Below are 24434 nucleotides of genomic sequence, written 5' to 3' on the forward strand. Positions count from 1 at the left end.
CATATTTCCAAGCTGCCTATAAAATAATATAACTTAAACTGCTTTTAATTCCAGTTTTTGAGGTATGTGGTGACCCACCTTGCCTCGTCCTTTTTCATACTGTTGTTTTTTGTATCTATTCAATTTATTTACTTTATCTTTCAGTTTTGATTTCATTTTCAAAACTTCATCTTGTCTGCCTTCTATATACAAACTTTGTCGACATAGTAAAGCGGAAATCTCGTCATAAAGCTATCAGGGGAAGGAGAGAGAGAGAGAGAGAGAGAGAGAGAGAGAGAGAGAGAGAGAGAGAGAGAGAGAGAGAGAGAGAGAGAGAGGGGAGAGGGAGAGGGAGATGCTCTAAACGTCTGGACATGTGGCACTGAGCCTAAATGAAGTTTCTTGAGTCAAGACGATTTTTTTTCGACGATGCAAAATAATCTCTAATTAGATCCCAGATATTAAGCAAAACTAGTAAGCCTTCATGCCTAATAATTTTTACATGTGTAGAAGGAGGTCATAAACAATGAAGAATGTGGCCATAGGCACGAGTCACACGACACGATTGTTTTGAAGGAATTGGAGCACAATGACAAACGAAAAGAAGAACATTGTGTTGTTTTACTTGTTGGCTTTGGAATGGGTGGTGTTCCAGGCAGTAAGCAATGAACGAGACATCATAACAACGCTAAGGAAGTGCAATTACAACATGCACTCTGCACACAGAGCGTCCCTCTGTGCAGAATGCTGTGTGTATTCTTCTGAGAATAATTTGAAACATTCCACTGTTAATCATCCTAGCCTGCTCCCTCTTTACTGACTCTAAAGTATGATTTTGTAAAACACAGGGTAAAATGTCACCTGTGGTATTTATTGTTTGGGGTGGCGTGATTTTGTAGATGCTATTTAATTCCATTGATTCAATATTTCTATGCGGGTTCCAGAAATAGGAGGGGACGACGATGAGGTGTAGTATCAGACTCTCACCGCAGGGGCGCTGTTGGAATAACTGAGCTCCCATAGTCGTAGACACGTTGAATGACGGAAATTGAATAACGTGAAGAAGAGGCTGTGCGTTCACTTCCTGCATGATTCCACGTGCAAATCAACTTCAGCTCAGCTAGCCCAGCGAGTCCAAACAGCAACATGAAACGTCCAAGTAAGTTGTTCAGATAATTCGTTTGGTGCTTTTTCGTGTCGCATTGGTACCTCAGTTTATATACTATAACAATAATAGTATTTATGACTGGGTATCAAGAGCAAAATTATTATTTTGTCTTTAATATGTATCTAGGTTAGCAAACAAAATGTGGCTGCTTTGACAGAGTGACCTACCACGTATCTCTTAAGTATTGCTTTGCTGCGTTCTTAATTTGACATTTCATGTTTTTCAGAGTTAAAGAGAGCAAGCAAACGTGTTTCTTGCTCCAAACGTTACAAAATACAGAAAAAGGTAAGCCCGTAACTTTTTTTAAACATTTATCACTTTTTGCGTAGCTAGCACATTGAGCATGCTGCATCGCACAGCCAGTACAGTACAGCCTAAAGAACCACCGGAGATTAAACCGGTGCATCAAATTCTGGCGTTTGTACAGAAAACTCATCACTTCAAGATATTTAATAGGCTACGCTACTACTCTAATACATGCTTGAAGGTAGCTGAAATAACTTTTTTATGGTAAAGTGAAATTTGCCCACTCGTTCCATTTAGGTTCGGGAGCATAACAGAAAACTGAAAAAAGATGCTAAAAAGAAAGGCGTGAGCAATCGAGTGAAGAAGGATCCAGGAGTCCCCAACATCGCCCCATTCAAAGAGGAAGTTCTGAGAGAGGCAGAACTGAGAAGGTTAAAGGTGAAGTCAACTTAATATCTTAGTTCTGGAACAGAACGCATCCAACACGTTTTACCAGACCATAATATTTTCTCTTATGTGTTGTCTGCATTGTGACTACACAAACTAATTGTCCTGTGTCTTTCCTGTAACAGCTTGAAGCAGAAAAGGAAAAAAAGAAAGTTGTCAAACAAGAACGAGCTAAAAAGAGAAAGAAGGAAAGAGAGACTAGTGTTGGTGATGCTGACAAAGTCAAAAGAGCGCGGAAGGTAAAGATGTACAGTTATTTACTAATGTAATTCAACATATTCTCGTAGCCCAATGCCAATTTGATGTATTTACTCTATTCAGGAAAAGATTGAAAAAAAGCTGGCTGATAAGGGTTTTGTCACACCCACAAAGAAGTATCTGCGTTCAGAATTGAATAAGGTAAGGAAGCCTCCGACACGTATGGCATTCAGATTTACTATTGACCTTGTGAAAACCTGCCATGTTAAAATAAAAACTAACTTGCTGTGTATGAATTTATCACACAAACCTTATTATGAAATGTGTGTTGCTTTCTCCAGGTAATTGATGCGTCTGATGTCATCATTGAAATCTTGGATGCCAGAGATCCCCTGGGTTGCCGTTGCCCTCAACTTGAGGAGGCCGTGCTTAAAAGGGAAGGAAACAAGAAACTTATGTTCCTGTTAAATAAAATAGGTAAATAACACAAGCTTGTATTTCATAAATCCATAAAGCTTCACTTGATTTTTGCCAGGTAGGTTTGTTAGGACATCGTGGTGTAAAGTGACACAAATTCCCAATCCTCAGATCTTGTACCTAAAGAAAATGTTCAGAAGTGGCTGCAGTGTCTACAGCTTGAGTTTCCTACTGTAGTATTCAAGGCATCCACACTGCTTCGGGACAAAACAGTGGTAAGTACATCAGGTGTGTAAATGTCCTTGGTAAATCTATATTTACTGTCTGCTGTAGTTGTATACTACAATGTATTTATAGAGATGCATGTCTCGAATCGAATCTTGGGGTCACGATTTGATTAACAATCGACTAACGATTTTTCCGAGATAAAAAAATAATCCCAATCGATTCACATTTGTGAATCAATCCGAATCGCTAGCAGACAAGCGCAATTCAAGTATGAATCTATTTTCCCCCCACCCCTTGTGTGTTCTCAGCAAGAGAAGAAGAGCCGAATGGCAACAGCAAACGGAGTCGTGGACCACACTAAGGGAGTGGCTTGTTTCGGCGGCAGCTGTCTTCTCCAGTTGCTAGGGGAACACGCAAGAGGCAGAGAGAATGAAAGCACGCTGAAAGTAGGCGTAGTTGGTAAGGGTTTGTGTTCAGTCCAACTGATCGAAATGATCCGCTTTCAACCCACAGCCAATGATCTGTGCTGTATGCTCCTCATGAACATGTTTGTCTGTGTGAAAATGTAATTAATATCAAGATTTGACTCTTTTTTTTTTAAATTTATCCCATTTGTGTGCTTTGCTTCTGCAGGATTCCCCAATGTTGGAAAAAGCAGTCTTATTAACAGCCTGAAAGGAATGCGGGCTTGTAACGTAGGATTCGAGAGAGGAATCACAAAGTGAGTTCAACTTTAATTTGTGTGGTTGACTGGTCATGCTGCTATCATATGTTCTTATTTTGGTACTAAGAGCATTTATGTGCTTGTATCATGTTCCTTATTGTGCAAAAAAGAGACAAAGCAATCATGATGAAGTTGATGATCTGACAAGACCGTGGAGTTTCATTTCAATCCAACACTGAGCTTTATTATCTAATGTTGGAATTTCTGTCTGAAACCTGTTTTACCTTATAAAGAATATTTTTACACATCGTTTCTCGACAGGAGTATGCAAGAGGTGCACATAGCCAAAAACATAAAGATGGTTGACAGCCCGGGGATAGTGGCGTCTCCTTCCAACCCGCCTGCATCCATGGCATTGAGAAGCCTCCAGGTGGAGGAGAAGGAGGAGGATATCCTGGAAGCTGTCAGGACCTTGTTAAAACAATGCAACAAAGAGCAGGTGAGATGGTTCCCTGTGTGTAAACTGTCAGCTTGAACATGAGCAGGTAGATCTTCATACTGCCTGCTGCTCTGCAGTTTACTACATGGTTTGTCTCTTTAGCACATTCATTCAACCTCTTTTGATATGTCTTTCAGATTATGCTCCAGTACAACGTCCCAGACTTCAGAAACTCTTTGGAGTTTTTAACTCTCTTTGCCAAGAAACGTGGTTATCTGCAGAAGGGCGGTGTTCCAAACACACAGGAGGCTGCTGTGACCTTCCTGAGTGATTGGACGGGGTGAGTGCGGTCTCGGAGATCTGCCTTGAACACGTCGATCCATTTGTCAGCTTGGAAATGAGGACAGTAACGCAAGTCTCGAGTTTAAAGTGAAGACTTCTAATCCAACTCTGATCCAAATGCTGTGACAAATTCCTAAAGAAGCTTAACACGTTGGCCCTGTAAAAGAGTGCAGTACATGACCCCTATCCGTAACTTTCATTGCCCTCATCTGTGTTCATAGAGCAAAGCTGAGCTACCACAGCAAAGCCAATGACAAGGCCATCCTCCCCCCTTACCTCACTGATGCCATAGTGACTGAGATGCAGAAGGGTTGGGACCTTAACATGCTGAGGAAGGGCAACGAGGAGACTATGAGAAGTATGATTGTTTGCTTCTTTGAAACCTGACGTAGTCAATTTTACTCAATCAAATTTACTCTCAAATCTAACAAGTGGACGAGTCAGTCAATTATGCTCAAGTGTAGTGACAGACTTTCTCTCCTGTGCCAGGTGTGAAGTTCCCTAACCAGGCAAGCAGCATTGTTTTCACCTGCAAAGGCCCCACTGCAGGTATCCTGACTGAGACGGACATCCCTGAGGAAAGACCAGCAGCTGGGAAACCTGAGGAGGATGTAGTGGACATGGAAGAAGGATGTGACAATAAATTGGTAGCTAAATGATACGTTTCTAATGACAGGATGTCAGTATGATACTGCAGATGTTTACTAGCATGGAAATGAGGATAACAAGTAAAGCACTGAGAACTTTTGAAGACTTCTAATCCAACTCTGATCCAAATGCTGTACCAGATTGACAACATGAGTTACAGTGTTTCCCACAGATTAGAAAACTATATGTGGCGGGGGGGGGGGGTCGAAATAATTCACTAAATCAACAACAACAAACAAATAATTTCTGCATATGCAGGTAGTGACGCTGCATACAGGGTGCTAAATAACTATTTAACTGGTCGGCTCCATGACGCCGGGTAAGTAGCTAGCTCTTGAAACTTCTCACCAAAAGAACGAAGGGGAACCTTCGATTAAGACGTGTCCGTCGGTACCTAGCGAAAAGTAGCCTCAACTTTCCTAGACCTTTAGCTACGGCACTAATGCTGAAGGCTCTCTGATGTAGCTGTCGGTCTCACTAGAACGGCGTATGCATTGTTGCTAACGTGTGCTGACGTAGTGACTGTGTGTGTATGTGAGAAAGACGCGTGCGTGAAAGAGACGGAGGGAGAGCAGGGAAAGGAAATGCAGCTGAACGAATACGCTGCGTGTTTTTACCTAAATAGCGATAAAAAAAATGTTTTACGAAACGCAATGTGTGGCGGCCGGTGTTGATTCTGTGGCGCACCGCCACAAATTAGTCTATGTGTGGGAAACACTGAGTTATATTGAGGGAACATCATTTGATCATAACCTGTAATTACAGCCCGAAGATAAACCTGAGGAGATGGGAGAAATTGAGACGTCACAGAAAGAAGAGCCAGCGACTAGTAAGTTTCCGTACAGACGTAAGCCACTATGTACTGGATCAAAATGAGTGTTAAAAAGCTTACACCATGTTGATCCTCTCTGCAGAAAAACCAGTGACGGTGAAGTTCCTGTTGGCTCCGGTCACCATAGACCCCACCTCTGTAAAGACGAATGACGCATATGACTTCAACACTGATTTTAATTGAACATTTATGTTTTGTGTTTGTGATGTCAAGTCTTTCCCCATGTTTCATTACTGGTAAACGACCTTAATGTAAAACCTGTTTACCCACCAATTTACTAGTGAAGTACTTCTATACTTTTAGTAGTATAGAGGTATTTTGTTCATATGGATTGTTGTATATAGTCTGAACACACAAATAAATATCCTGTCTTACAATGATTTATTACAGTGGTAATTTAATACATTTATATGGATAATCTAAACTACAGAAATGAAGTGTAAAATACACAATTGAGGCAGCAGAAAATTGCAAATGGTTTTATTTAGTCTTGTGCAAAGGACACCGTACAAATATTTACATCAGCATTTGCATCTTACAAAACAGGCAGGTAAAACTGTTAACTTAACTGTAAAGGTTGAAAATTGACCCATGACATGCAAAATAAGCTTATACCAGATCAAGTAGTGGTTTGTAGTAAAATACTCAAAATGGAGGTAATGATGTGAGTACACTGACACTACCATTGTGCAACTGGAAAGGTATAGTGAACCTCTACATCAAGTTGAGTAAGAACAGGCAGACGTAGAATTTAAGGTGTTCTTTAGGAAGGCAAAAAAAACAGGTTCAGTTCCTGAGAGGTGGCTTGCTGGGAACCTGCTGGGATGGACAACTTTACTGCGGAGATACTTGCTCCAGTCTACTCATGTTTCCTGATTGGGTGAAATTTCCCGGTAGGATCTGGAATATACCACTTGTTCCATATGTCGGAAAACGAGGATGTCCTGCCCCAGGGTTTATAATGTCCGTTCCAATGAAGGAGCTTGGCTGCTTTAACAAACTGGGAGGAATAGCGGTTTCCAGCACCAGTCGCTCCTGTAAGTAGAATACAAAGTTGTATAACACATGCACATTGTACATTACAACAGGTGTTTCATAAGCTTAGACACTGCTTACCAAGATGCCTGACGTGCCACATGGGGTCGATGGGGGAGTAGTGTTTGTAGAAGACGATGAGTAGAGGTGGGGTGGTGATACTGTCTGCCAGGGTCTTACTGTACAGATCCTCACTGGTAGGAGGCAATAGAAAATACACTGATTACATAGCTGGCTCTAAATAAACCACCATAGTGATTCTTTCTAAAGGGTTGGAGTATAGTGTAATTCCCTGTTTATCTTTTCATACTAAAATAAGATTATGCATACAGAGCGATTGTCTCAGGCAATCTGGCCAGCAGACTTCCTCATTCCCAACATTCCCCATAACATTTCTCGCTTCATTATAACCTTGTTACAACCTCTGTGACTTACTGTGCATTGAGCTCCATCCAGTGTTCCAGCTGACTGGTGATGTTTTGGTGCTTCCATTCAGTCAGGTTAGCTAAGATTACTCCGGGGTTGAAGGAACAAGTATTGGCTCTCATTGCCAGCTTTTTAATGGAATCCTTCTTGAAATCCAGAAAGCCGAGGTAATTAATCTAAGGGAAATACAATTATTTTAGACACTGCCCTAGTACAAAGAAAATATACCACACGTCATGTGTTTGATACTGACATAACCAACATTTTTATATGACGTGTGCTTGTTAAAAGCACCTGTGCATACCTGATTTCCAGCCCCTCTGATGATGCCCTTGGAGGATGCAGAATCACAATCGTCTGAGAAGGCAGCTGCATGGCCTGACTTCAGGTTCATGTCGAACAATTCTTTGATATCCCCTGGAAAATACACCCCAGAACAATACTGAACATCCATTCCTCCGCATGTCCCGGAATAGAAAATCAAAACATGTTCTTACTAGCAATCACTATCATTTGTGAAATGGTACCGGAACTTAATGTTGTGAAAACAAATGCAATACATTATTAGAATACCTACCTTGTACAATAACATCGTCATCCAAATAAATGGCTTTTTCTGCGTCAGGTGCCAACGTAGGCATGTAAAATCGGGAGAACGTCAACTAAAAAAACAACAAAGCGGATGCCAACCAATTATGATTATCATTTACATTACATTTACATTTATTCATTTAGCAGACGCTTTTATCCAAAGCGACTTCCAAGAGAGAGCTTTACAAGGTGCATAGGTCACTGATAATAACAACAATATAGCCCCAAAGCATTGCGGGTAGCCAAAACAAGAAGCACACATTGTGAACAACCAAAAAATAAGCAAAATTGTTTTTAAAAGAATACTTATGATAAGGGATTTAAGAGACTGGGGACGTGGGAATCACTGACCGGTTTTAGAGATTTCATTCTCTCAGGAACTTCGGGAATCTTCAAAGCATGAATATAGGCATCGAATACAATAATCTTATGTTTGGCACTGTTTAGCGAGGTCTTGCTCAGCCACAGCCTGATAATGGGGTAAAAAAGTGGAATCATAAAGTTATGTTATCTGCTGAACTGTTCATGTTCAAAAACTAAATGAAAATCGGAATCATACTTTAGGTGATCCACTGTGTCGTTCATAGTCACAATGTAGAAAACAACATTTGACATGGTGTTCTGGTAGATGCTATTCATGGCTGCCACAGCAGCACCCACTCTCTCTTGAGCTGCAGTGATGACCACTGGGATCTCTTCCCCAGCTCGGACAGGATCTGGCCTGAGATTTGGGGAGAACTCAGCCTCAAAAGGGAGAACTACACCGGGGACTGCATCTGTCAACAAGGAAACGTTAAGCATCAAGCATCAACACGTTTGGGGAGGAGTGAACAGTCCAATATACTTTGGTCCAAGTCTACATTATCTTACTACTAGGCCTATTGTTGTCTTTAACTCTCAACCAAAAGAAAAGTCCTAAAAATGTATAGGCCTACATTAGGTGTGGGGGAAAAAATCAAAAATCACGAAATATATATATATATATATGTATATATATATATAACATTGGGGGGGGGGGGGGGGATAAAAAATTGTGAATTGATTTTTAATCAATTAGTGACCCCAAGAATCGAATCGTGGGGTACCAAAATATTCTATAAATCTAAAAATATTTATATGTTAGCAGGCTAGGCTATACCTGGATTCTCTCTCCTCAAAAAGTCATTGAGATGTAGAAGATTTCTTTGCACGATGATCAGGAAGGCGACTGCTAAGAGCACAAGAAGGGCCACGTTCACTGAAAAATAAATTCACAAAGAAAAGGATTAAAAACATCAGCGATCACAGCTGTGTTGCAGACGCCTCTACAACTAGCGGATATTCGTTAATCGTTGCACGCACGGCAGTAATTCATAAATTCCTTTATTAAAACGCATGCAGCGATGTACTTACCTCTCCGCAGTGTCATGTTAATGACCTCATGAGCTCTCCTTACCAAGCTGATAAAAAGAAAGAAAAGTAACAATTACCAATTTGATCAGATAGTAAGAAAACGTGGTAAGATTCGAGGCCAGAATATTGCGCGTCAATCACACTGCAAGTCTTAAACTGGAATAGTTATGCATCTACATTTTTAAAAGAGATACATATAGTGTTTCAATAACACATTTCCCGTGAGATCAATTGCACGGCAAACCCACCCTCCAAACTACTCTACATCAAAGCCTGAATGCCAGCTCAACATCAACAAGTCGAATGTCCCGTTACCTCAAATGGCCCTCAGAATGTCTTTGAATGTGCCTGTATTCAAGAAAAAATCGAAAGAAAAAAAAATACTATTCTCCTCAAAGTTTTCTACAAATTCTAGGCATTAGAATCAATTGTTACAATATATTGGACGTTTCCGAAAAAGAAAGGGAATAAAAGTAGGGGTTAAACTGCGCATCTGTTGTGCCGTAGTAACGAGATTGAATGACTAGGAAGAGGTCCTCACAGACTATACGTAGATTTTGTCAACGGAAGCTGAGTTTATTTGCCAAAATTCAGACCAGTTTCTACCATCTGTTTATTCAATAAAGAAAGATGCTTTCAATGTTCAACTCCATTCCAACCCATATGGTAAGAATCAAATATAAGTTGGCTGCCGTTCTTTGTTGATACTGTTTTAAAACATATTCAGACGAAGAAATATGCTAGGTATCTTTTAGCTAACTAGCCTATGTAGTCTGGCTATCCATATGTGCTAGCACAGTAGTAGCACTTGGTTGTACTGACTCGTAGGTGCGGACCTGAATCCGGCCAACTTTAAAATTCCATTCCATAGTCAGTGTATTTTGACAAAAGTACCCGAAACAGAGGTTGTGTGTTACTTCACCAGAGCCCAATGCACTGTGGAGTCCATCATTCTTGTAGAACAATCTTAAAACGATGCTGCTGCTGCTACGAATGCCAAAGACTGTCATTATTAGCTTGCTTCCTCCTGATGTTTTTGCATTCTTTGGCATTCAAACTATATCTCAATAATGCCGAATGTTTGCCCTATTGTTGCAATAATGCCTTTTCTCGTTTTAAACTCACAGGATTATAAAGGCCAGAAACTGGCAGAGCAGATTTTCCAAGGAATTATACTTGTCTCAGCGGTAACTAGACAACATTTGAAGATGCATGTTCAATTTATTAGGTGCTTTAGAATTTCCACTGACTCATGATGTTGCATTGCAGGTCATTGGATTTATTTATGGCCTCATCATTGAACAGTTTGGATGGACAGTGTACATAGTCTTGGGAGGATTTGCTGTGTCCTGTGCGGTGAGTTTCAACCCACTTTTAAGTGAATGTTCTACACAACACGACTTTGCCTCCGTTCGTCAGTCAGAGACCAATCTGAGATCGATTGTCGAAATCAGAATAATATTGCCTAGAAAAGCATTTATTTTAATGGTGATGACTTGAAACCACATATTAATTCCCCTCCTTTATCTTCCACCGTTACAGCTGACTCTGCCACCATGGCCAATGTACCGAAAAAACCCTCTCTCTTGGCAGCCAGCCCTACCCGAAACCACGGCAGAGACGAGGGAGAAACCTCAAGAGAATCTGAAGAAGAAGAAGCACAAGTAGCTCTTGGCTGTGTGGACCCAACTGTCCTGTTGAAATGGGAAATTAACGCCGGTGAAATAAAATAGTTTAAAGAATTTGAAAGGATCACTTTTTTTTACAGTTTTTGTTCAGATTTATGATGAGTTTGAATGTCCAATAAACATATTCTGGTACTTTGTTGAGCCTCATACCTTCATGAGATCACAGCAATTGTTTTAAAGTTCTTCAGCAACGTTTTATTATAAAGCATTTAATAAAATCTTTTTACTTTAAAATGTCAACTACAATACATTGCATATTTGAGAGTTGAATTATCACTGGTGTCCTGTTTGAGGATTTGAGTCTAATTCTACCATTAGTTCAGATTTCATTAAATGTTAAATATTGTAACTACACATGTAACAGTAACGGAATTCACATTTATTGCATAATAGTATGTAAAGTTCATGTGTAAAAAATGTCTACAATAATGTTGAACTGAATATTGAAATGGCATAGATTGTCTATACAAACATAACATGATTCATGTAATGCATGTTTCTAAAGGCTAAACCACCTAGCCCTTAAAGGCAACATCCTCAAAGAACTTCAGCTGCCGCACCATCACAGCATAGGATTGGTATTTCTCTTCCCCCATTTCCTCCTGGAGACGTAGCTGTAAAGAGACAATAACACCATTACATTTACATTTAGTCATTTAGCAGACTTACAGCAAGTACAGGGGCATTCCCCCCGAGGCAAGTAGGGTGAAGTGCCTTGCCCAAGGACACAACATCATGTGGCATGGCGGGGAATCGATCCGGCAACCTTCTGATTACTAGGCCGACTCCCCGGACTCTCTACCATTATTGTATACCCCAGAAGCGTTTACTTCAATTTAGTGTGAGATCATATTTCTGTAGCAACATGAATGCCATATAATTCATACTGTGTATAGTAAACCATTATGATTCTGTTTAGCTTTGCAGATCAGTCAAGCCTTTCTCTTACAGGCGAATGCTGAATTAGTGTAATTCATTAGCATCCAGGCATCCTATCAGTCTGGTTACCATTTGTATGTGAGGTGTAAATAGTATATAGGGTGGTTAAACAAAGGGTGACTTTCTGACCACACATTTTGGAAAGCAATAACAATATGTGTTTTATTGTGTAAGCAAGCGTTAAATCTGAAGACGTTTAGAACTCTGACCTTGCGTTTGTCCTCGTCTTCCTCGTCCATGATGTCCAAGACGACATCCAGTAGTTTCACCCCTAGTCCCTTCACTACGTCTGTCCGTAGCTTCTCGATGGCCCTCCGGATCTTTGCTGGCCCTGTCGTGTCTTAGTAACAAAGGTAAAACGCAGTGTCTTAGGAAGTATTTCACTTTGAGTGTGTAGCTGTGTTTCCTGTCCAACATGGATTCCAGGTGTGTACAGTATGCGAGTGACAGACTGACCAGTTGGTATTTCGCTGAAGGGGAAATCTTGCTCCTCTCTGGCTTTCCCATGAAGCAGCAGGGTGTCTCTGTACCTCCTGTTCAGTCTGAATTCAGGCAGAGCACGAGAGCCAATGCTACAACCGTCGGGTTCGCAAACCGCCTCTCTGACATCCATTCGTAATGTCTGCGTCATCATCTGAACCAGATCCTGCATATCATTGGATTCGCTCTTTCTGTGACGAGAAAATATATTCACAGTAGTTCAGGTGGATATTTACAAACCTAAATGTCCAAAACTATTTGGGTAGCCATTCTGATGCCTATTGTATTGACTGCAGCCCACACTTATATTATGGCTTCACAAGAGCTAGTTTAGTAGGGTTTTGTCTGCGTTCTTACCCTTCTTTGCAGTCTCCTTCAGAGCGATCAGTGGAGCTTGTGGATGAACTGCATTCATCCTCATCTGACGGTCGACGCAACCTGTCTGCCTGCAGCACAATATACCACACCTTACATACACCATACATTTATCACAGTAAAAATGGGTTCCCCGTTCCTTTTGGACATAAAGTGTCAGACCGTATAGGGTCATGTGCAATGGTACATGCTCCGTGTGAAAAGGCTTTGCTGCTGAGGGGTTGAGGAAGCCAAACATGTCTGAGGCACTTATTGCATCGACGGTCACATGTAGATGAGTCACATATAGATTTTGTTGTTACCTTACATTTACATTTAGTCATTTAGCAGACGCTCTTATCCAGAGCGACTTACAGTAAGTACAGGGACATTCTCCCCGAGGCAAGTAGAGTGAAGTGCCCTGCCCAAGGACACAACGTCATTTGGCATGGCCGGGAATCGAACCAACAACCTTCGGATTAATAGCCCAACTCCCTAACCGCTCAGTCACCTGACCCCCTACCTTGATGTTTTCCCTGGTGAGGTCAGACACACAGCCTGTGACAGGGACATTCCGACTCTCTGGCTGCTTACTGTTAGATGAGGCTACGTCATAAGAAGCCCTTCTTACTGCATGGACAGCTATGGAAGAGAACAGGTTGAATGACAAAAGAGAGATTGATGCATTGCTATTGCATAACCGAGTGTTTGTTGTATTCAGGCCTGTTGATATTTAAAAAGCTGAGAGCGGAGCAGTTAACCTGGTTGGCTGAGGTTTTCTTGCGACTGCCTTAATCTTCTCCTCTCTCTGGCAGACATGGGGCGTTCCTGAAACCAAGGAGTACATTACAACAGTGGTCCATGTTCGGCAGCTAAGTCTCACGTGGCAGCATTGAGCTCACCTGAGGTAGTGGGGTATGCTTTTCCTTGGCGGTGCTCCCCGAGGTGGGGGCTGAGGGTGCGGAGCAGTTTTTCTCAGCATAATCCCTGCTCCTCCTCCTCCCCTCTAACACGCTGACCGGAGGCGGAGGCAGGGGTCTCTGAGCTGACACTGTCTGAGGCAGAACACACTCAGAGTTTAGCTAACTGCTTGTGATAGACTGTTTAGTCCAATGTTACGGATGAGTACCGCGGTTAAAGAACGAAAGTCAGCATTCTAAAACTGTGAAGATCTTTATAGAGAGAAGAACATTAAGTGCCAGCTACTTTGTCCTCGTCACCAGAAGTTCCACTCCTGTCCTTCTGTCTGCGCGCCCGGGAAACCCAAGGTCCCAAAGGAGAGGAGTGAGGGAACATCGCAGCCGGATCCTGCTCTGGAACCGGTGACAAGGGTTCTACATGATCAGGTACCTAGAAAAAAGGTCAACTGTGATTAAAGGATAACAGCCTCTACTGTCTATTCCTTTAATCTGAAATCAACAGTTCATCCAACTGTCTGCTGAATTACAATACTGTAAGATACTACTACAGAGGAACTTAGAAAGTCATCCTACCAGAGGCTGGGATTCTAACAGCTTTTCTGTGGATTCAAGGCTCTCCTACAAACACAGCAAGAGATACAATTCATGCTAAGATAACAAAAACAACAGCAAAGGTATACCTGAATGCACCTCTGAGTTATCACTATACAACACGATGTGTACTTACTCTGACATCTGATAAATGGTTTGGTGCTGGAACAGCTTTAAGCAGATGTGTAGTGTCATCTTTACTATCTGCATTCACTGCTACTGTTTGCTCAATGGATTCCACATGGACATTTCCAGGCCCTTTACACGTGGGCAAACTGTTCAAAACATAAGACATCACTGCTTTCAGTTCGGGAGCTGGACTCTCAATAGCCACATCCTTAAGTAGCTCCATGGTATCGTCCTTATCCTCCAGATCAACAGTTCGACTCCTCTCGTCCTCCGTGGCTCGGAGCTTTGGGGCCGCTTGTGGGGCTCCATGAACACATTGCATGGTCGGTCCGTTGGACAGCTTCTTCCCTTCTCCTCTCCCATTTCTGACACCTGATAGGAACTTTCGGGGCGGAGGCACGGGGGTGTTCAGTTTCTCCCCGCTCCTCCTTCCTCCTGCGGGTCTGAGGAGGGGTGGATCGTGATGGGCCTTTGACGCGGCGGTCTGGGGCATGTCTCCCAGGGCCGGTCTCTCCTCCGGTCGCAGTGGATGGATATCAATGTCAATGTTACTCAGTGTTGCCAGGGACGCACTGCTGATGTTGAGGTTGTCAGGTGGCGGGGGTTCCTGTGGTAGAGGCGTCTGGGGCAGGCAGGGTTCCAGGGCTCTGCTGCGAGCTTTGTGTTCCTGTGACTGAGACTCCGCTTGCTGTGTATTAAGAATAGAAACGTGGTGACTTTTCATACAGACCTTGAAAAAATGATGCAATATATTTGTGATCCCTATGGTATTTGTTAAGCGTCTAGAGTTTGAATTTTTGACGTTTACCTGTGCCCCTTTGATGTTGGGCTCTGCTTGGGGGATGTGTTGGGGGCACTTAGGCTGAGATGACACTGCACACGCTGTACTGCTGGCCCTGTTACTGCCAACCGCCACTTTCTTTTTCGACTTAGCAGTTTTTCTGGGGAGAAGGGCAAAAGTTGAATCCACAGTTTAATTCAGTATTTAACGCCATTGTATAAAAAGTTCAAGCAACATTAAGGGGGAAGAATTGAAAGAGAGAGAGAGCCAAAGCACTTACTCTTTGGTGGCAGCTAGGAACATGGCAATCTGGTGTTTGATGTAGGGCTGTCGTAGGATGAGTTTAACGTCCGGTCTATCATCTGGCCTCCTACACAGCATGCTCTTGATCAGCTCCCCCAGCTGGTGGTCATACTTACTGGGCATCTGAGGCAACTGAACACAAGCGGAAGATTAGGTAGCATGGATCACAAAGCTATTACCGGTATTAACGATCGTCAATTTTTTTATCAGTTAACTTTGAAATTGCATATACAGAAACAAAGACCGGACGATTATTTTCCGTTTTGCACAAAAAGGAATCTACGACTTAACCCATTAGTTGTGTTGTCAAGTATTTCAAACACTGACCTTTCCCTCTACAATTCGATACACCAGGGAGTTCATGTCCTTAGCGTTGAAGGCATGTTTCAGAGTGGACATCTCATACACACAGCAACCAAGTGCCCACACATCAGACTGGGAATCAAAAAGGATTCAGATAGCAGTAAATAATCGATGCATCCAATAGAATCCCAGTTAAGTAAGCAAAACAGGAATGCACACTGACTTCACTGTATACTTTAGGACAAGAGCAAGGTTAGGGTTTTTATTCTCCTAATAGTCAACAATTGTGGCAACATAAACAATTAACACGTTTCAAAGAATTAGGCATTACCTTGTGATTGTAAGGTTTGTTAGAGAAAAGTTCAGGGCTCATATAATATGGTGTTCCTATGAGAGTGCTTGCCATATCATTCTGGTTTTCTAGAACCCGGGCAATTCCAAGGTCCCCCACTTTGATGATGTTGGTTTTGGTCAAGAAGATATTCTGGGTTTTCAAGTCACGGTGCAGAATACACTTTTCATGTAGGTACTAGAAAGGGATAGATGAACATATCATAACTCAAACTTTTACTTCAAGGGTCCACGGGATTACAATTACAGGGATTTTGTTGTACAGGTATATGCCTTGTATAACCTACCTGGAGGGCCATTGCTATCTGGACAAACCATTCCACAACTTGTCTCTCAGGAAGGAGTTCACCCTTTTGCTGCTTCAGTCTATGATATAGGTCGCCTCCCTCGCAGAAACCCATGACAATGTAGAGTTGGCAATCTTCTCCCTCCCACGACTCCCTGTATGTCACGATATTGGGATGTCGAAGCTGCGAAAGGAGCTGCGCCTCTTGCTCCGCAGAGCGTCTTTCACGTTTAGACGACGTGGTCAAGTTCAGCTTCTTTATGACATACTGTGAATACATCGTGAATATGTGCGGTTACCTCCCATCAGTATCCACCTACACTAGTTACCTAAAGTTACGAACATTCTGTCTAGACGCATTGTGGCAAACATTCTGTCTAGACGACAACCACCTAGCGTTAGTACTCTGGAGTGTGTCTAGCTAGCTTGTTACAGTAACAGCATCAGCAAAGCTCTCTTGAGTCAGGACATAGAGACGGTCAGCTAACTAGCTAAAATAACGTAATTGTTGTCTTTCAAGAGAGATATATTCAGGTTTTCTTCAAATACAACTGAATTAATACCGCTTTTACAGTATATTTTGTATGCAAGCTTGCACTAGTGGATGGACATAACTTACTTGTTTTCGGTCTGTTTTGTGTTTCACCAGATTCACCTCCCCGTAACTCCCCTTTCCAACAACTCTGAGAAAACTGTAATTATTCATCACTCATAAATCATGGCACAACAAAATATTGTGGAATTGGTTAGCTGCTTGGCTCAAATAACGAAACGTTGGCATCCCATACGTTAGATAGTAATCATTTTTCGAAATGAGAAATAGTGCTCGACTAGACTAGACTGAGCCAACAAGACGATTTTTCAAAACACAGGAAATCATCATCAGTCCTGCTAGCTAGCTTTTCGTCTCTAAGCAACAAGCACATCATGGTCCACGTTGGTTGGAGGGACGCGCACCACAAAAGTCCACAATTAAGACACAGCCCCACCTAGGGTAAACAAAGGGCATTGATGAAGAAAAAAAATCCAAAATAATTCAGATGGCAACATCCAGGATACATTTTCAAAAAGTTATTAAGATTAGCGAGGATTAACTGTTTCCATAGATTACATTTACATTTAGCAGACACTGTTATCCAGAGAGACTTACAGAAGGTACAGGGACATTTCCCCCGAGGCAAGTAGGATGAAGTGCCTTGCCCAAGGACACGACGTCATTTTGCACGGCCAGGAATTCAACTGGCAACCTTCTGATTAATATCCCGATTCCCTAACTACTCACCCATCTGACAGAGATTTTAGCGATTTTCTATTTTTATAATTATAATAATATAATAATATAATTGAAAAAGTAAAGGCTGTGGAAGTATACCAGACATTTTTAGAATAGGCCACTCTGGTCCGTTTGAGGCTTTATATTCATAAACACATTATAAAGGTCATCCTTTTCCAAAATGGTATGGGTAGTTTATCCACTGTTCCTAACGCCATGCTGCAAACTAGTGTTTGCCGAATGTGAGACACATGTTGAATTTCGAATATGAAAATAACTTCACCTCGCTGTATATGTAAGTTTTCAGTACACTATGGATGCGTGTGTGAATATTTCACATGTGAATGTGTTTCTTATGTGTCGATGCGAGCATTTCACATATGTGGATGTGAGTTTTCAGAAGTATGAATGTGTATGTGTTATATGTCTTCGTGTAAGGACAGTCTGAATATTTCCTCAACTACCCCTCATAGAGGCGGGTTAACGCAATCCTTTGCGTCACTTCGCTATAGGGATAACTACTTGCCACTAGATGGAGCACAAAGCATCTACAATTCAAAATGCAAACCAAGATCAAAATACTACTGGGTGTTATGAAGAACGTTATTTCAGCGAACTGGTCCAGTTATGTTATATTAGTATCTCACTGTTTCTCAATCTGTGATAGATGTAATTTGTGACGTAATTATTTTTACGTGGGGAATCCATTGAACCATTTACAATTCCTAGGCCAATATTCAAGTTTGTAGCCTACCTATCGCTTTTTGACATAAACGAGCTTACTGAATAAGGAGCACCCGCCTCAACAAAACGAAACTTCTTACCTGCTTGCCAAAAACACCGTGGTGATTGGTTGAACAGAACAAGCCTTGCCCCTCGTCTCCACCCCTTGGCCCTGACGTCAGGGGAGCGCTAGTATTGTCGAGTCCAGTTTTCCTCAAGCGCTAGGAGTTCGATTGTGAAGACAGACTGGAACAAGGAGCACTCTTGGCCGACCTTTGAACAACAGTAAAATTTGCAGGTGAGCATAATCTTTCTCTGGGTTAGCCGACAATTTATACGCTAAAATGTGTTATGATCTATCAGTTCAGTTTCGGATGTTTCACGGCTGAAAAAATAAATTGAACATCCATATGTGGTCAAGCCAAATAGTTCTGCTTGCCAGAGGAAATGCACTGGCACGTTAGACACGAGAATAACTTTTGTGTGCCAACTGAATCTGCAAAACTGTGTCAAAACAAAATAAACAGCAAATATCCGGCTTTACTACACAAACTCAGATGGCTCTTTCTCTATCACTCATAATATTTGGCTGTCTGATCAACGAATGTCAAAGAAACTGATGAACAGTAAGTGGTAAGAGGACGATAAGTCAAAGAGCTATTCGGAGAGAAAAACTACAGCGTAAGTACTGCGAGTAGGGTCAGGCTACAGTAGCAAACTGGCTAGCCTACAAGCTGCAGGCTTGGAAGATATTATGTAAATGTTTTGTTTAAAGACGTTTTCTTTTGTTTATTCTCTAACATGGTTTTCAAATATTGGACCACCATGCCTCTGCTCCATGGCACTGTCTTCTGCATGTCATTTTTCGAGGTTCACCTTTCTGACTAGAGTTTTAAACTCTTCAGCTGCAGATATCTTCCCCTTCTGTCTGTTTTCTGTTTCTCACCTTCTTACAAACAATCACACAGCATACACATACCACTCATCTGGGGCACCGGTGTCCATGACACTAAGCAAATCCCTTTCAAACTGAGCTTATTAATTGATAAGCTGTCGTCTCCTTCCGAGCTGCCGGGAGGAGAAAGAGAGATGGAAAGAGACAGAGAGAGTGAATGAGAGAAATAGAGAGTAGGGAAAATAGAGGGCAAGGGAGAGAGAGAACACGATAAAGATTGCCATAATGAGAGAGAGAGAGAGAGTGACATGGAGTTCACATCAGACAGTTATGATGGCCTTTCTGAAAGTGCTTATGAATAAGTTTGATAGCTGATTGAGCGGTCAGACAGGCAGGCAACAGGCACGCAGATCGTCTGTCAAAAGAGGAAACTGGTATAAAAATAAAAAAAACTTGAGGAAATATTTTCTTCATGTTCACATAGTAAAGTTCCTAAGAGATGCAATTTGATAAAAATCAACCATACCAAAATGAACACGTTGATATAATTATGTTACCATGTTATATTCATCAATGTCTTAGATTAGGTAGGTAGATACCTAGCACAGACTGCACATGAATCATTAGAAAGCAAGAGCTCTGTCATACCTTGGAGGTGGGAATGTTATGAGGAAAGAAGTAACATGCATTACGCACACACACTCACACACACATGTGCAAACTCAATACTGTACATCCTCATTTTCTTGCTCACCCACACAAACACACACACAAACACACAGAAGCAGACACACAGGTTTGATTTGGAACAAACCCAACTTCCTGGGTGTGTGTGTATGTGTGTATTTGTGTGTGTGTATTTATGTGTGTGGCTTGAATTCATCTCAAATGAGAACCCTGATCTTTAGCTCTGGACTCACAGTATTGCTCACATTTCCATTCAACATCAGACAGCTACTTCACATCTCTGTGTGTGTTTCTTCTGCCCAGCACAGCAATGGGAAACCAGTGAGTACAGTGTTTTGATCAATATGCTTTCAAACAGTGAATGCTGCATGTCAAGTAGATCTTAGGAATGTGGTTATGGTTAGCTACCTTACCTCTATACCCGTTTTGTCTAAATCCTGCTCGATCTTGTTTGCTCCCGAGTGCACCGTTGGGCATCTTGACTTGTCCCGCTGAAGGCAAATGATCTAACCAACCATACAGAGATGTTTGTTTCACTCTCTAAGGTCTGTCAAAAGCAGTACCTGCATGTACCTCTCGTAAACCTTCCTACTTACAGAGACTCTACCCTCCTGTCTCCTATTCGCTCCTCTGCACATCTGAATTCCTACACTGTGCCATGTTAAAGCATCGATGCTTGTTTTTGACACTGAACTCCTTGCTCGTTTAACTACCTGTAGTTTGTGTTCAATGCTTAGTTATAATTGTTATGGGTTGGTCTTAGTAGTGCACAATGTGTTGTCTGGTTATACAAAGCGAATCATGTTCAGCTACAGCCGGTAGCCTCATTGCAAATGTGTCTCAGTGTATTGAGTATACATTACCTCAGGTCATTTAGCAAGACTTACTGTATATTTCAAAAGATGTATTTAATGTCTTATGCCAATGGAAATGACAGAGGTTTTGTCTATTTAAATGACAACAAGGAATCTTCAAACCGTTGCTACAACTCACAACTTGTTTCTCATTAGGGTAATGAGAAAGGGCTCACCATGAGTACAACATTGAGGGATAGTTGCTGGGTAATAGTCTCACTGCAATGTCCTCTTCCTCTTGTATCATTTCCTCTTTATGCAATGACACCAGGTGATAACATCCCTCCTAAGATTTGCACAGATAAACCAAGGGAGACAATGAGTAAAAACAACTGTCGATTTTATATTTTTGTAAGATTCCACAGAAGCCCAGTTATCCAAAAAATGCCCTTCACTTTCTTGAGAAATCTAAAAGTCCTCAGTCAATCATGGGACAACACTTACTCAAACGGGTAGCACTTCCCTCAAGCACACCACTTTGCATACTGGTCTATAATTTCTCATGTAGAACTTGGTTCCTTTTATTTAAAGCTCCCTGCTTATTAACTACTGCTAGGGGAAATCATGTGTGCTTCTAAAAATGCTGTACACTAGAACATGTTTCAGAATGTTTTTTTTACAAGGCTGAATAATTATTAATTAATTAATAATGGCTGTTTTCTGATAATTATATTTATTTGGCAACATACTGGATGTGTATATATATATATATATCTCAGATACCACACCTCTACCAGTGGGTTTCCATGGTGACACCAATGGAGCCAACTTTAGAGGAAAGGGTGGGCAGTGAACTGACCACCAAGGGGTGTGTGTGTGTGTGTGCACGTTTGTTTGCATCTTAGCATCTGGGTGGCTAGCCTTTGTGTTCATTGGAGGACAGTGGAAGCGATTTCTCACATAGGCATTTTTTAAGTGACAGCATGTGCAAGATGAACCATTACTGACTGTACCTTACCTCAATAACCTGGAGCCATTTTCAGTTAAATACATACTTTCGGTTTGCAACAATGTCATTTTAGTCACCTCTGGTTGACAAATTGTAGTTACCCTTCAATCCCCAGTTCCAAAAAGAGGCAGGCATTTTAAATGTGACTATCCTGGTAAAATACATGCTGAATAGAATTCTAAAAATAAACATACAATATTTTAATATGTTGTCATCTTGCACTTATATATCTACAACTGAAATGGCACTGTTACAAGCGACACATTGACAGACTGTCAGACTTACTGACAGACTGTCAGACAAGCAGGCTACAACAGCCGATGATCCTGTGTCTGAGAATAGAAGAGGAGTAAGGAGGACTGATATGAACTGGGCTATTTTAGTTGTCACAGAGGCCTTGTGTGGGTGGCTTAAATGTTTTTGGTCATTTAAGAGTACTGTAGCAGTACCTTCTCTCTCAACACATCAATTTTATGTTTGTCTATGAGGTGTTACAGTTAATCCTGACCTACTTGTTGGCTTCACACCTACCGTTTTGTATTCTGATAACTTAGTCTGTGGTTGGTGTGAAGCCAGAAGTAGTGCAATAGTATTGATTATAACTTTGATAACTTTTTCAAAGTTACAGAAATATTTGTATTGTGACAGTCACTGAAGCAAGTGTCCTTGCAACCATAACACAGTGTGCGACCTTCCCTTAATGTTGCGTATTGAGACTGGTGAGCGCGCTCACACTAGCTTCTCAGAGGGATTTGTGAGGTCAAGGTTTGGGAGTCAGGTGGCTAAACGGTGAGGGAGTCGGGCTAGTAATCAGAAGGTCGCCAGTTCGATTCCCGGCTGTGCCACATGACGTTGTGTCCTTGGGCAAGGCACTTCACCCTACTTGCCTCGGGGGAATGTCCCTGTATTTACTGTAAGTCGCTCTGGATAAGAGTGTCTGCTAAATGACTAAATGTTAATGGTTTAACAGGAAATAAGGGAAACTAGGACCTGCGGTATACCTTTTTGTCTCTGTTTGCCGAGTGCAACTGTCCTGATGACATTCTGATAGTTATCAGGCGTAAATACGGAACAAATGGTCCCATGATGTGACCTGTCAGCCACGCTCTTACTGTCCTGGTTTTGCATTGTATTGGTACTCAAAACTGAGTGACACAAGAATAACACACATGTTCTACGCTGAGCAATCAAATATTTGGAAGTGGTCAAAAGAAGACTACTTTGGGAGAAATGTTCAGGTATTAGTTCACACGTCCAGAAAGTAAGAGCTTCTTATCTTCTGCTTTCTTGCCAGAGAGTGTCAACTGTTAGAAGGATGAGTATGAATGAACACAGTTCTCCCTCTCTCCTCCTCTCCCCTAGTATTGTAGCAGACCGTCACAAGAGAAAGATGCCTTTGGGTGACGATGGCCATGCCTGGAAAAAGAAAACCTCAGACGTGAAGGAGAACTACGACTTCAAAGAGATTCTGGGAACGTAAGTCCTTCTAATATGTATTTGAGAAGAGCCTCTAATGTAGATTTGGACCTGATAGTGCACTTTACAGTACTATTAGTATGCACACAAAAAAGCCTAAACAGTTCATGTGGATTTACTAAATAGAGATAATTTGCATGTGTTTGGTACTTGCATCCATAATATTTGCATCAATTGCTTCCATGTTTTTATCTTCTGGAATTGGCCTATCTTGGTAAGGCTGCATTGTTTGTGGGTAGAAAGTTGTTGCTGGAACCTAAAAGGAAAGGGGATATCCTGCTTTGTAAGAAGTGTTTGGCTCTGACTAGATTGGGAGTAAGCTTAGATGAGGACTTGGCTACATGCCCATGCAGGGTCATTCTTAATGCTCAGCTCTACTAGCCTATTGGGAAAATTGCCCCATGGTTTAAATGACACTGTGTGTGTGTGTGTGTTTGTGTGCGTGTGTCTGGGCTTTCATGTCTACTTAATACATGTCTGCTTAGCTGGCACAGGCGATAATGTATTCAAACCTGCAGAGGGAAAATGTGTTGAACAGAGCTTGTCTTCGTGATAGCTTGATGTGCCTTCCTTTATAGACCTGAATTATAAATAGCCTGGGACCTTTTACACTTTCTTATATTTAGCTTTTTCTTTAGATACTTCTTTATGTATTTACTTCATTTTTTACTGTGTTGTCTATTGTGTCTGCACATGATTAGGATGACGTGGCCGTGCATGTCTTGGCTGCTAGATATTTTTAGCCTTGCATAAAATAAAACACAGTGTCAAAATTGTCAACTCTAATGTACAGCACTAATATAAAGTGCTACACTTAGCATTTCAGTTTTGCAAACTTCACCATTGCCTCAAAAACTCCCTGGTGACAGTGTTTGGCTACTCAGCATGTGGACGTTTGAGACGACCTCTGCACCAGGAAGTACTTCATAGAGAAGCTCTGGTGCCCTATCTGATGACCAGGGCGTGGGAGAAAGGAGACAGCAGCCCAAAATGAGGACAGAAGAGACCATAACATATACATTCTGGGACCAGCTCCAGAAACACAAATTCAAAAGTAAAAACGCATTAGCAGTAGGCAATGTAAGAGTCCAACCTTTTTTTCCTCTCTAGAAAGAGATCATATATGTATTCCAATGAAAGCAGAGCACACATAATTATGCATACTGCATATAAACACCGGCCCACCAGGGACCCATAGCCAGATGTTAACAAGTTCAAGCTAAGTCAACAGTTGCAGTTGAGAAGTTAGTTCTATCAACAGCTCTGTGTTTGGGTGTGAGGGGTTTGGCTGTCTACAGTTAAGTATGAGCTAATCCCTGGACAACATTTCAGCGCCATCTCCCTGTCTTCAGTGAGGCTGGGAGGACTCTGGCTCCTCTCTGGATGTTAGTGTGGGTGAG

General features: G+C 41.7%; 5 protein-coding genes and 1 non-coding gene across 10 annotated transcripts in view; 4 read left to right on the plus strand and 2 right to left on the minus strand.

The window, feature by feature from the left end:
- Nucleotides 1–1034: 1034 nt before the first annotated feature.
- gnl3 (guanine nucleotide binding protein-like 3 (nucleolar)) lies at nucleotides 1035–5988 on the plus strand. Its single transcript, XM_047025933.1, has 15 exons — nucleotides 1035–1138; nucleotides 1374–1432; nucleotides 1691–1831; nucleotides 1966–2079; nucleotides 2162–2239; nucleotides 2380–2515; nucleotides 2627–2730; nucleotides 2992–3142; nucleotides 3317–3404; nucleotides 3669–3846; nucleotides 3984–4126; nucleotides 4350–4486; nucleotides 4618–4775; nucleotides 5542–5605; nucleotides 5691–5988. The coding sequence occupies exons 1-15, from the start codon at nucleotides 1126–1128 to the stop codon at nucleotides 5789–5791; spliced, it is 1665 nt and encodes a 554-aa protein (XP_046881889.1). The 5' UTR covers nucleotides 1035–1125; the 3' UTR covers nucleotides 5792–5988.
- On the plus strand, nucleotides 4839–4912 carry LOC124472031. The gene has a single exon (XR_006956611.1). It is a non-coding gene; the product is annotated as a small nucleolar RNA SNORD19 (small nucleolar RNA).
- An 83-nt stretch (nucleotides 5989–6071) lies between the features above and the next one.
- On the minus strand, nucleotides 6072–9374 carry glt8d1 (glycosyltransferase 8 domain containing 1). Its single transcript, XM_047026267.1, has 10 exons — nucleotides 9301–9374; nucleotides 9053–9099; nucleotides 8799–8897; nucleotides 8220–8436; nucleotides 8012–8129; nucleotides 7647–7731; nucleotides 7374–7486; nucleotides 7079–7245; nucleotides 6725–6837; nucleotides 6072–6643 (listed from the first exon to the last, which is right to left on the minus strand). The coding sequence occupies exons 2-10, from the start codon at nucleotides 9066–9068 to the stop codon at nucleotides 6468–6470; spliced, it is 1104 nt and encodes a 367-aa protein (XP_046882223.1). The 5' UTR covers nucleotides 9069–9099; nucleotides 9301–9374; the 3' UTR covers nucleotides 6072–6467.
- Nucleotides 9375–9574: 200 nt separating this feature from the next.
- On the plus strand, nucleotides 9575–10877 carry spcs1 (signal peptidase complex subunit 1). Its single transcript, XM_047026268.1, has 4 exons — nucleotides 9575–9718; nucleotides 10180–10239; nucleotides 10322–10408; nucleotides 10595–10877. The coding sequence occupies exons 1-4, from the start codon at nucleotides 9683–9685 to the stop codon at nucleotides 10718–10720; spliced, it is 309 nt and encodes a 102-aa protein (XP_046882224.1). The 5' UTR covers nucleotides 9575–9682; the 3' UTR covers nucleotides 10721–10877.
- Nucleotides 10878–11024: 147 nt separating this feature from the next.
- Nucleotides 11025–18359, minus strand: nek4 (NIMA-related kinase 4). Of its 4 annotated transcripts, none has more exons than XM_047026263.1 (17): nucleotides 18275–18359; nucleotides 16797–17166; nucleotides 16179–16445; nucleotides 15872–16069; nucleotides 15565–15672; nucleotides 15215–15369; nucleotides 14962–15094; nucleotides 14161–14841; nucleotides 14007–14051; nucleotides 13720–13863; nucleotides 13416–13568; nucleotides 13275–13341; nucleotides 13037–13155; nucleotides 12517–12605; nucleotides 12136–12350; nucleotides 11889–12019; nucleotides 11025–11354 (listed from the first exon to the last, which is right to left on the minus strand). In XM_047026263.1, exons 2-17 carry the CDS (start codon nucleotides 16881–16883, stop codon nucleotides 11256–11258), a joined length of 2691 nt encoding a protein of 896 aa, XP_046882219.1. In that variant the 5' UTR covers nucleotides 16884–17166; nucleotides 18275–18359; the 3' UTR covers nucleotides 11025–11255. The 4 variants fall into 4 exon arrangements, with proteins under 4 accessions (XP_046882219.1, XP_046882220.1, XP_046882218.1 ...); XM_047026264.1 differs by having other exon boundaries at nucleotides 16797–16869; nucleotides 18275–18328; XM_047026262.1 differs by lacking the exon at nucleotides 18275–18359 and adding an exon at nucleotides 17328–17366.
- Nucleotides 18360–18364: 5 nt separating this feature from the next.
- The window catches only part of camk1b (calcium/calmodulin-dependent protein kinase Ib), a 30865-nt gene continuing 24795 nt past the window's right edge, over nucleotides 18365–24434 (plus strand). Inside the window, exons 1-3 of one of the 2 annotated variants that reach the window (XM_047026265.1) lie at nucleotides 18387–18471; nucleotides 20059–20076; nucleotides 22921–23034. In XM_047026265.1, coding sequence (XP_046882221.1) covers nucleotides 20066–20076; nucleotides 22921–23034 — 125 coding nt within the window. In that variant the 5' untranslated portion in view covers nucleotides 18387–18471; nucleotides 20059–20065. Of the gene's footprint in view, nucleotides 18472–20058; nucleotides 20077–22920; nucleotides 23035–24434 lie in introns of both variants that reach the window. The other variant, XM_047026266.1, reaches the window with a different exon arrangement.

This window comes from Hypomesus transpacificus, chromosome 9, assembly GCF_021917145.1.
Source record: "Hypomesus transpacificus isolate Combined female chromosome 9, fHypTra1, whole genome shotgun sequence".
In the NCBI taxonomy this organism is placed as follows: domain Eukaryota; kingdom Metazoa; phylum Chordata; class Actinopteri; order Osmeriformes; family Osmeridae; genus Hypomesus; species Hypomesus transpacificus.

What these genes read in the sequence shown, in the direction of transcription:
- spcs1 (XM_047026268.1), top strand. Translation starts at nt 9,683, where the DNA reads ATGCTTTCAATGTTCAACTCCATTCCAACCCATATG. An exon ending in ACTCCATTCCAACCCATATG is followed by an intron (nt 9,719 to 10,179) that starts GTAAGAATCAAA and finishes TTAAACTCACAG; the next exon opens with GATTATAAAGGCCAGAAACT. An exon ending in GATTTGCTGTGTCCTGTGCG is followed by an intron (nt 10,409 to 10,594) that starts GTGAGTTTCAAC and finishes CCACCGTTACAG; the next exon opens with CTGACTCTGCCACCATGGCC.
- glt8d1 (XM_047026267.1), bottom strand. An exon ending in GACACAGTGGATCACCTAAA is followed by an intron (nt 8,130 to 8,219) that starts GTATGATTCCGA and finishes CCCCATTATCAG; the next exon opens with GCTGTGGCTGAGCAAGACCT. An exon ending in TCAGAGGGGCTGGAAATCAG is followed by an intron (nt 7,246 to 7,373) that starts GTATGCACAGGT and finishes TATTTCCCTTAG; the next exon opens with ATTAATTACCTCGGCTTTCT.
- nek4 (XM_047026263.1), bottom strand. Translation starts at nt 16,883, where the DNA reads ATGAATAATTACAGTTTTCTCAGAGTTGTTGGAAAGGGGAGTTACGGG. An exon ending in ACAAAACAGACCGAAAACAA is followed by an intron (nt 16,446 to 16,796) that starts GTAAGTTATGTC and finishes ATGTATTCACAG; the next exon opens with TATGTCATAAAGAAGCTGAA. An exon ending in ACAAACCTTACAATCACAAG is followed by an intron (nt 15,673 to 15,871) that starts GTAATGCCTAAT and finishes TTTGATTCCCAG; the next exon opens with TCTGATGTGTGGGCACTTGG.
- gnl3 (XM_047025933.1), top strand. An exon ending in AAGTCAAAAGAGCGCGGAAG is followed by an intron (nt 2,080 to 2,161) that starts GTAAAGATGTAC and finishes TACTCTATTCAG; the next exon opens with GAAAAGATTGAAAAAAAGCT. An exon ending in TGCTTCGGGACAAAACAGTG is followed by an intron (nt 2,731 to 2,991) that starts GTAAGTACATCA and finishes GTGTGTTCTCAG; the next exon opens with CAAGAGAAGAAGAGCCGAAT.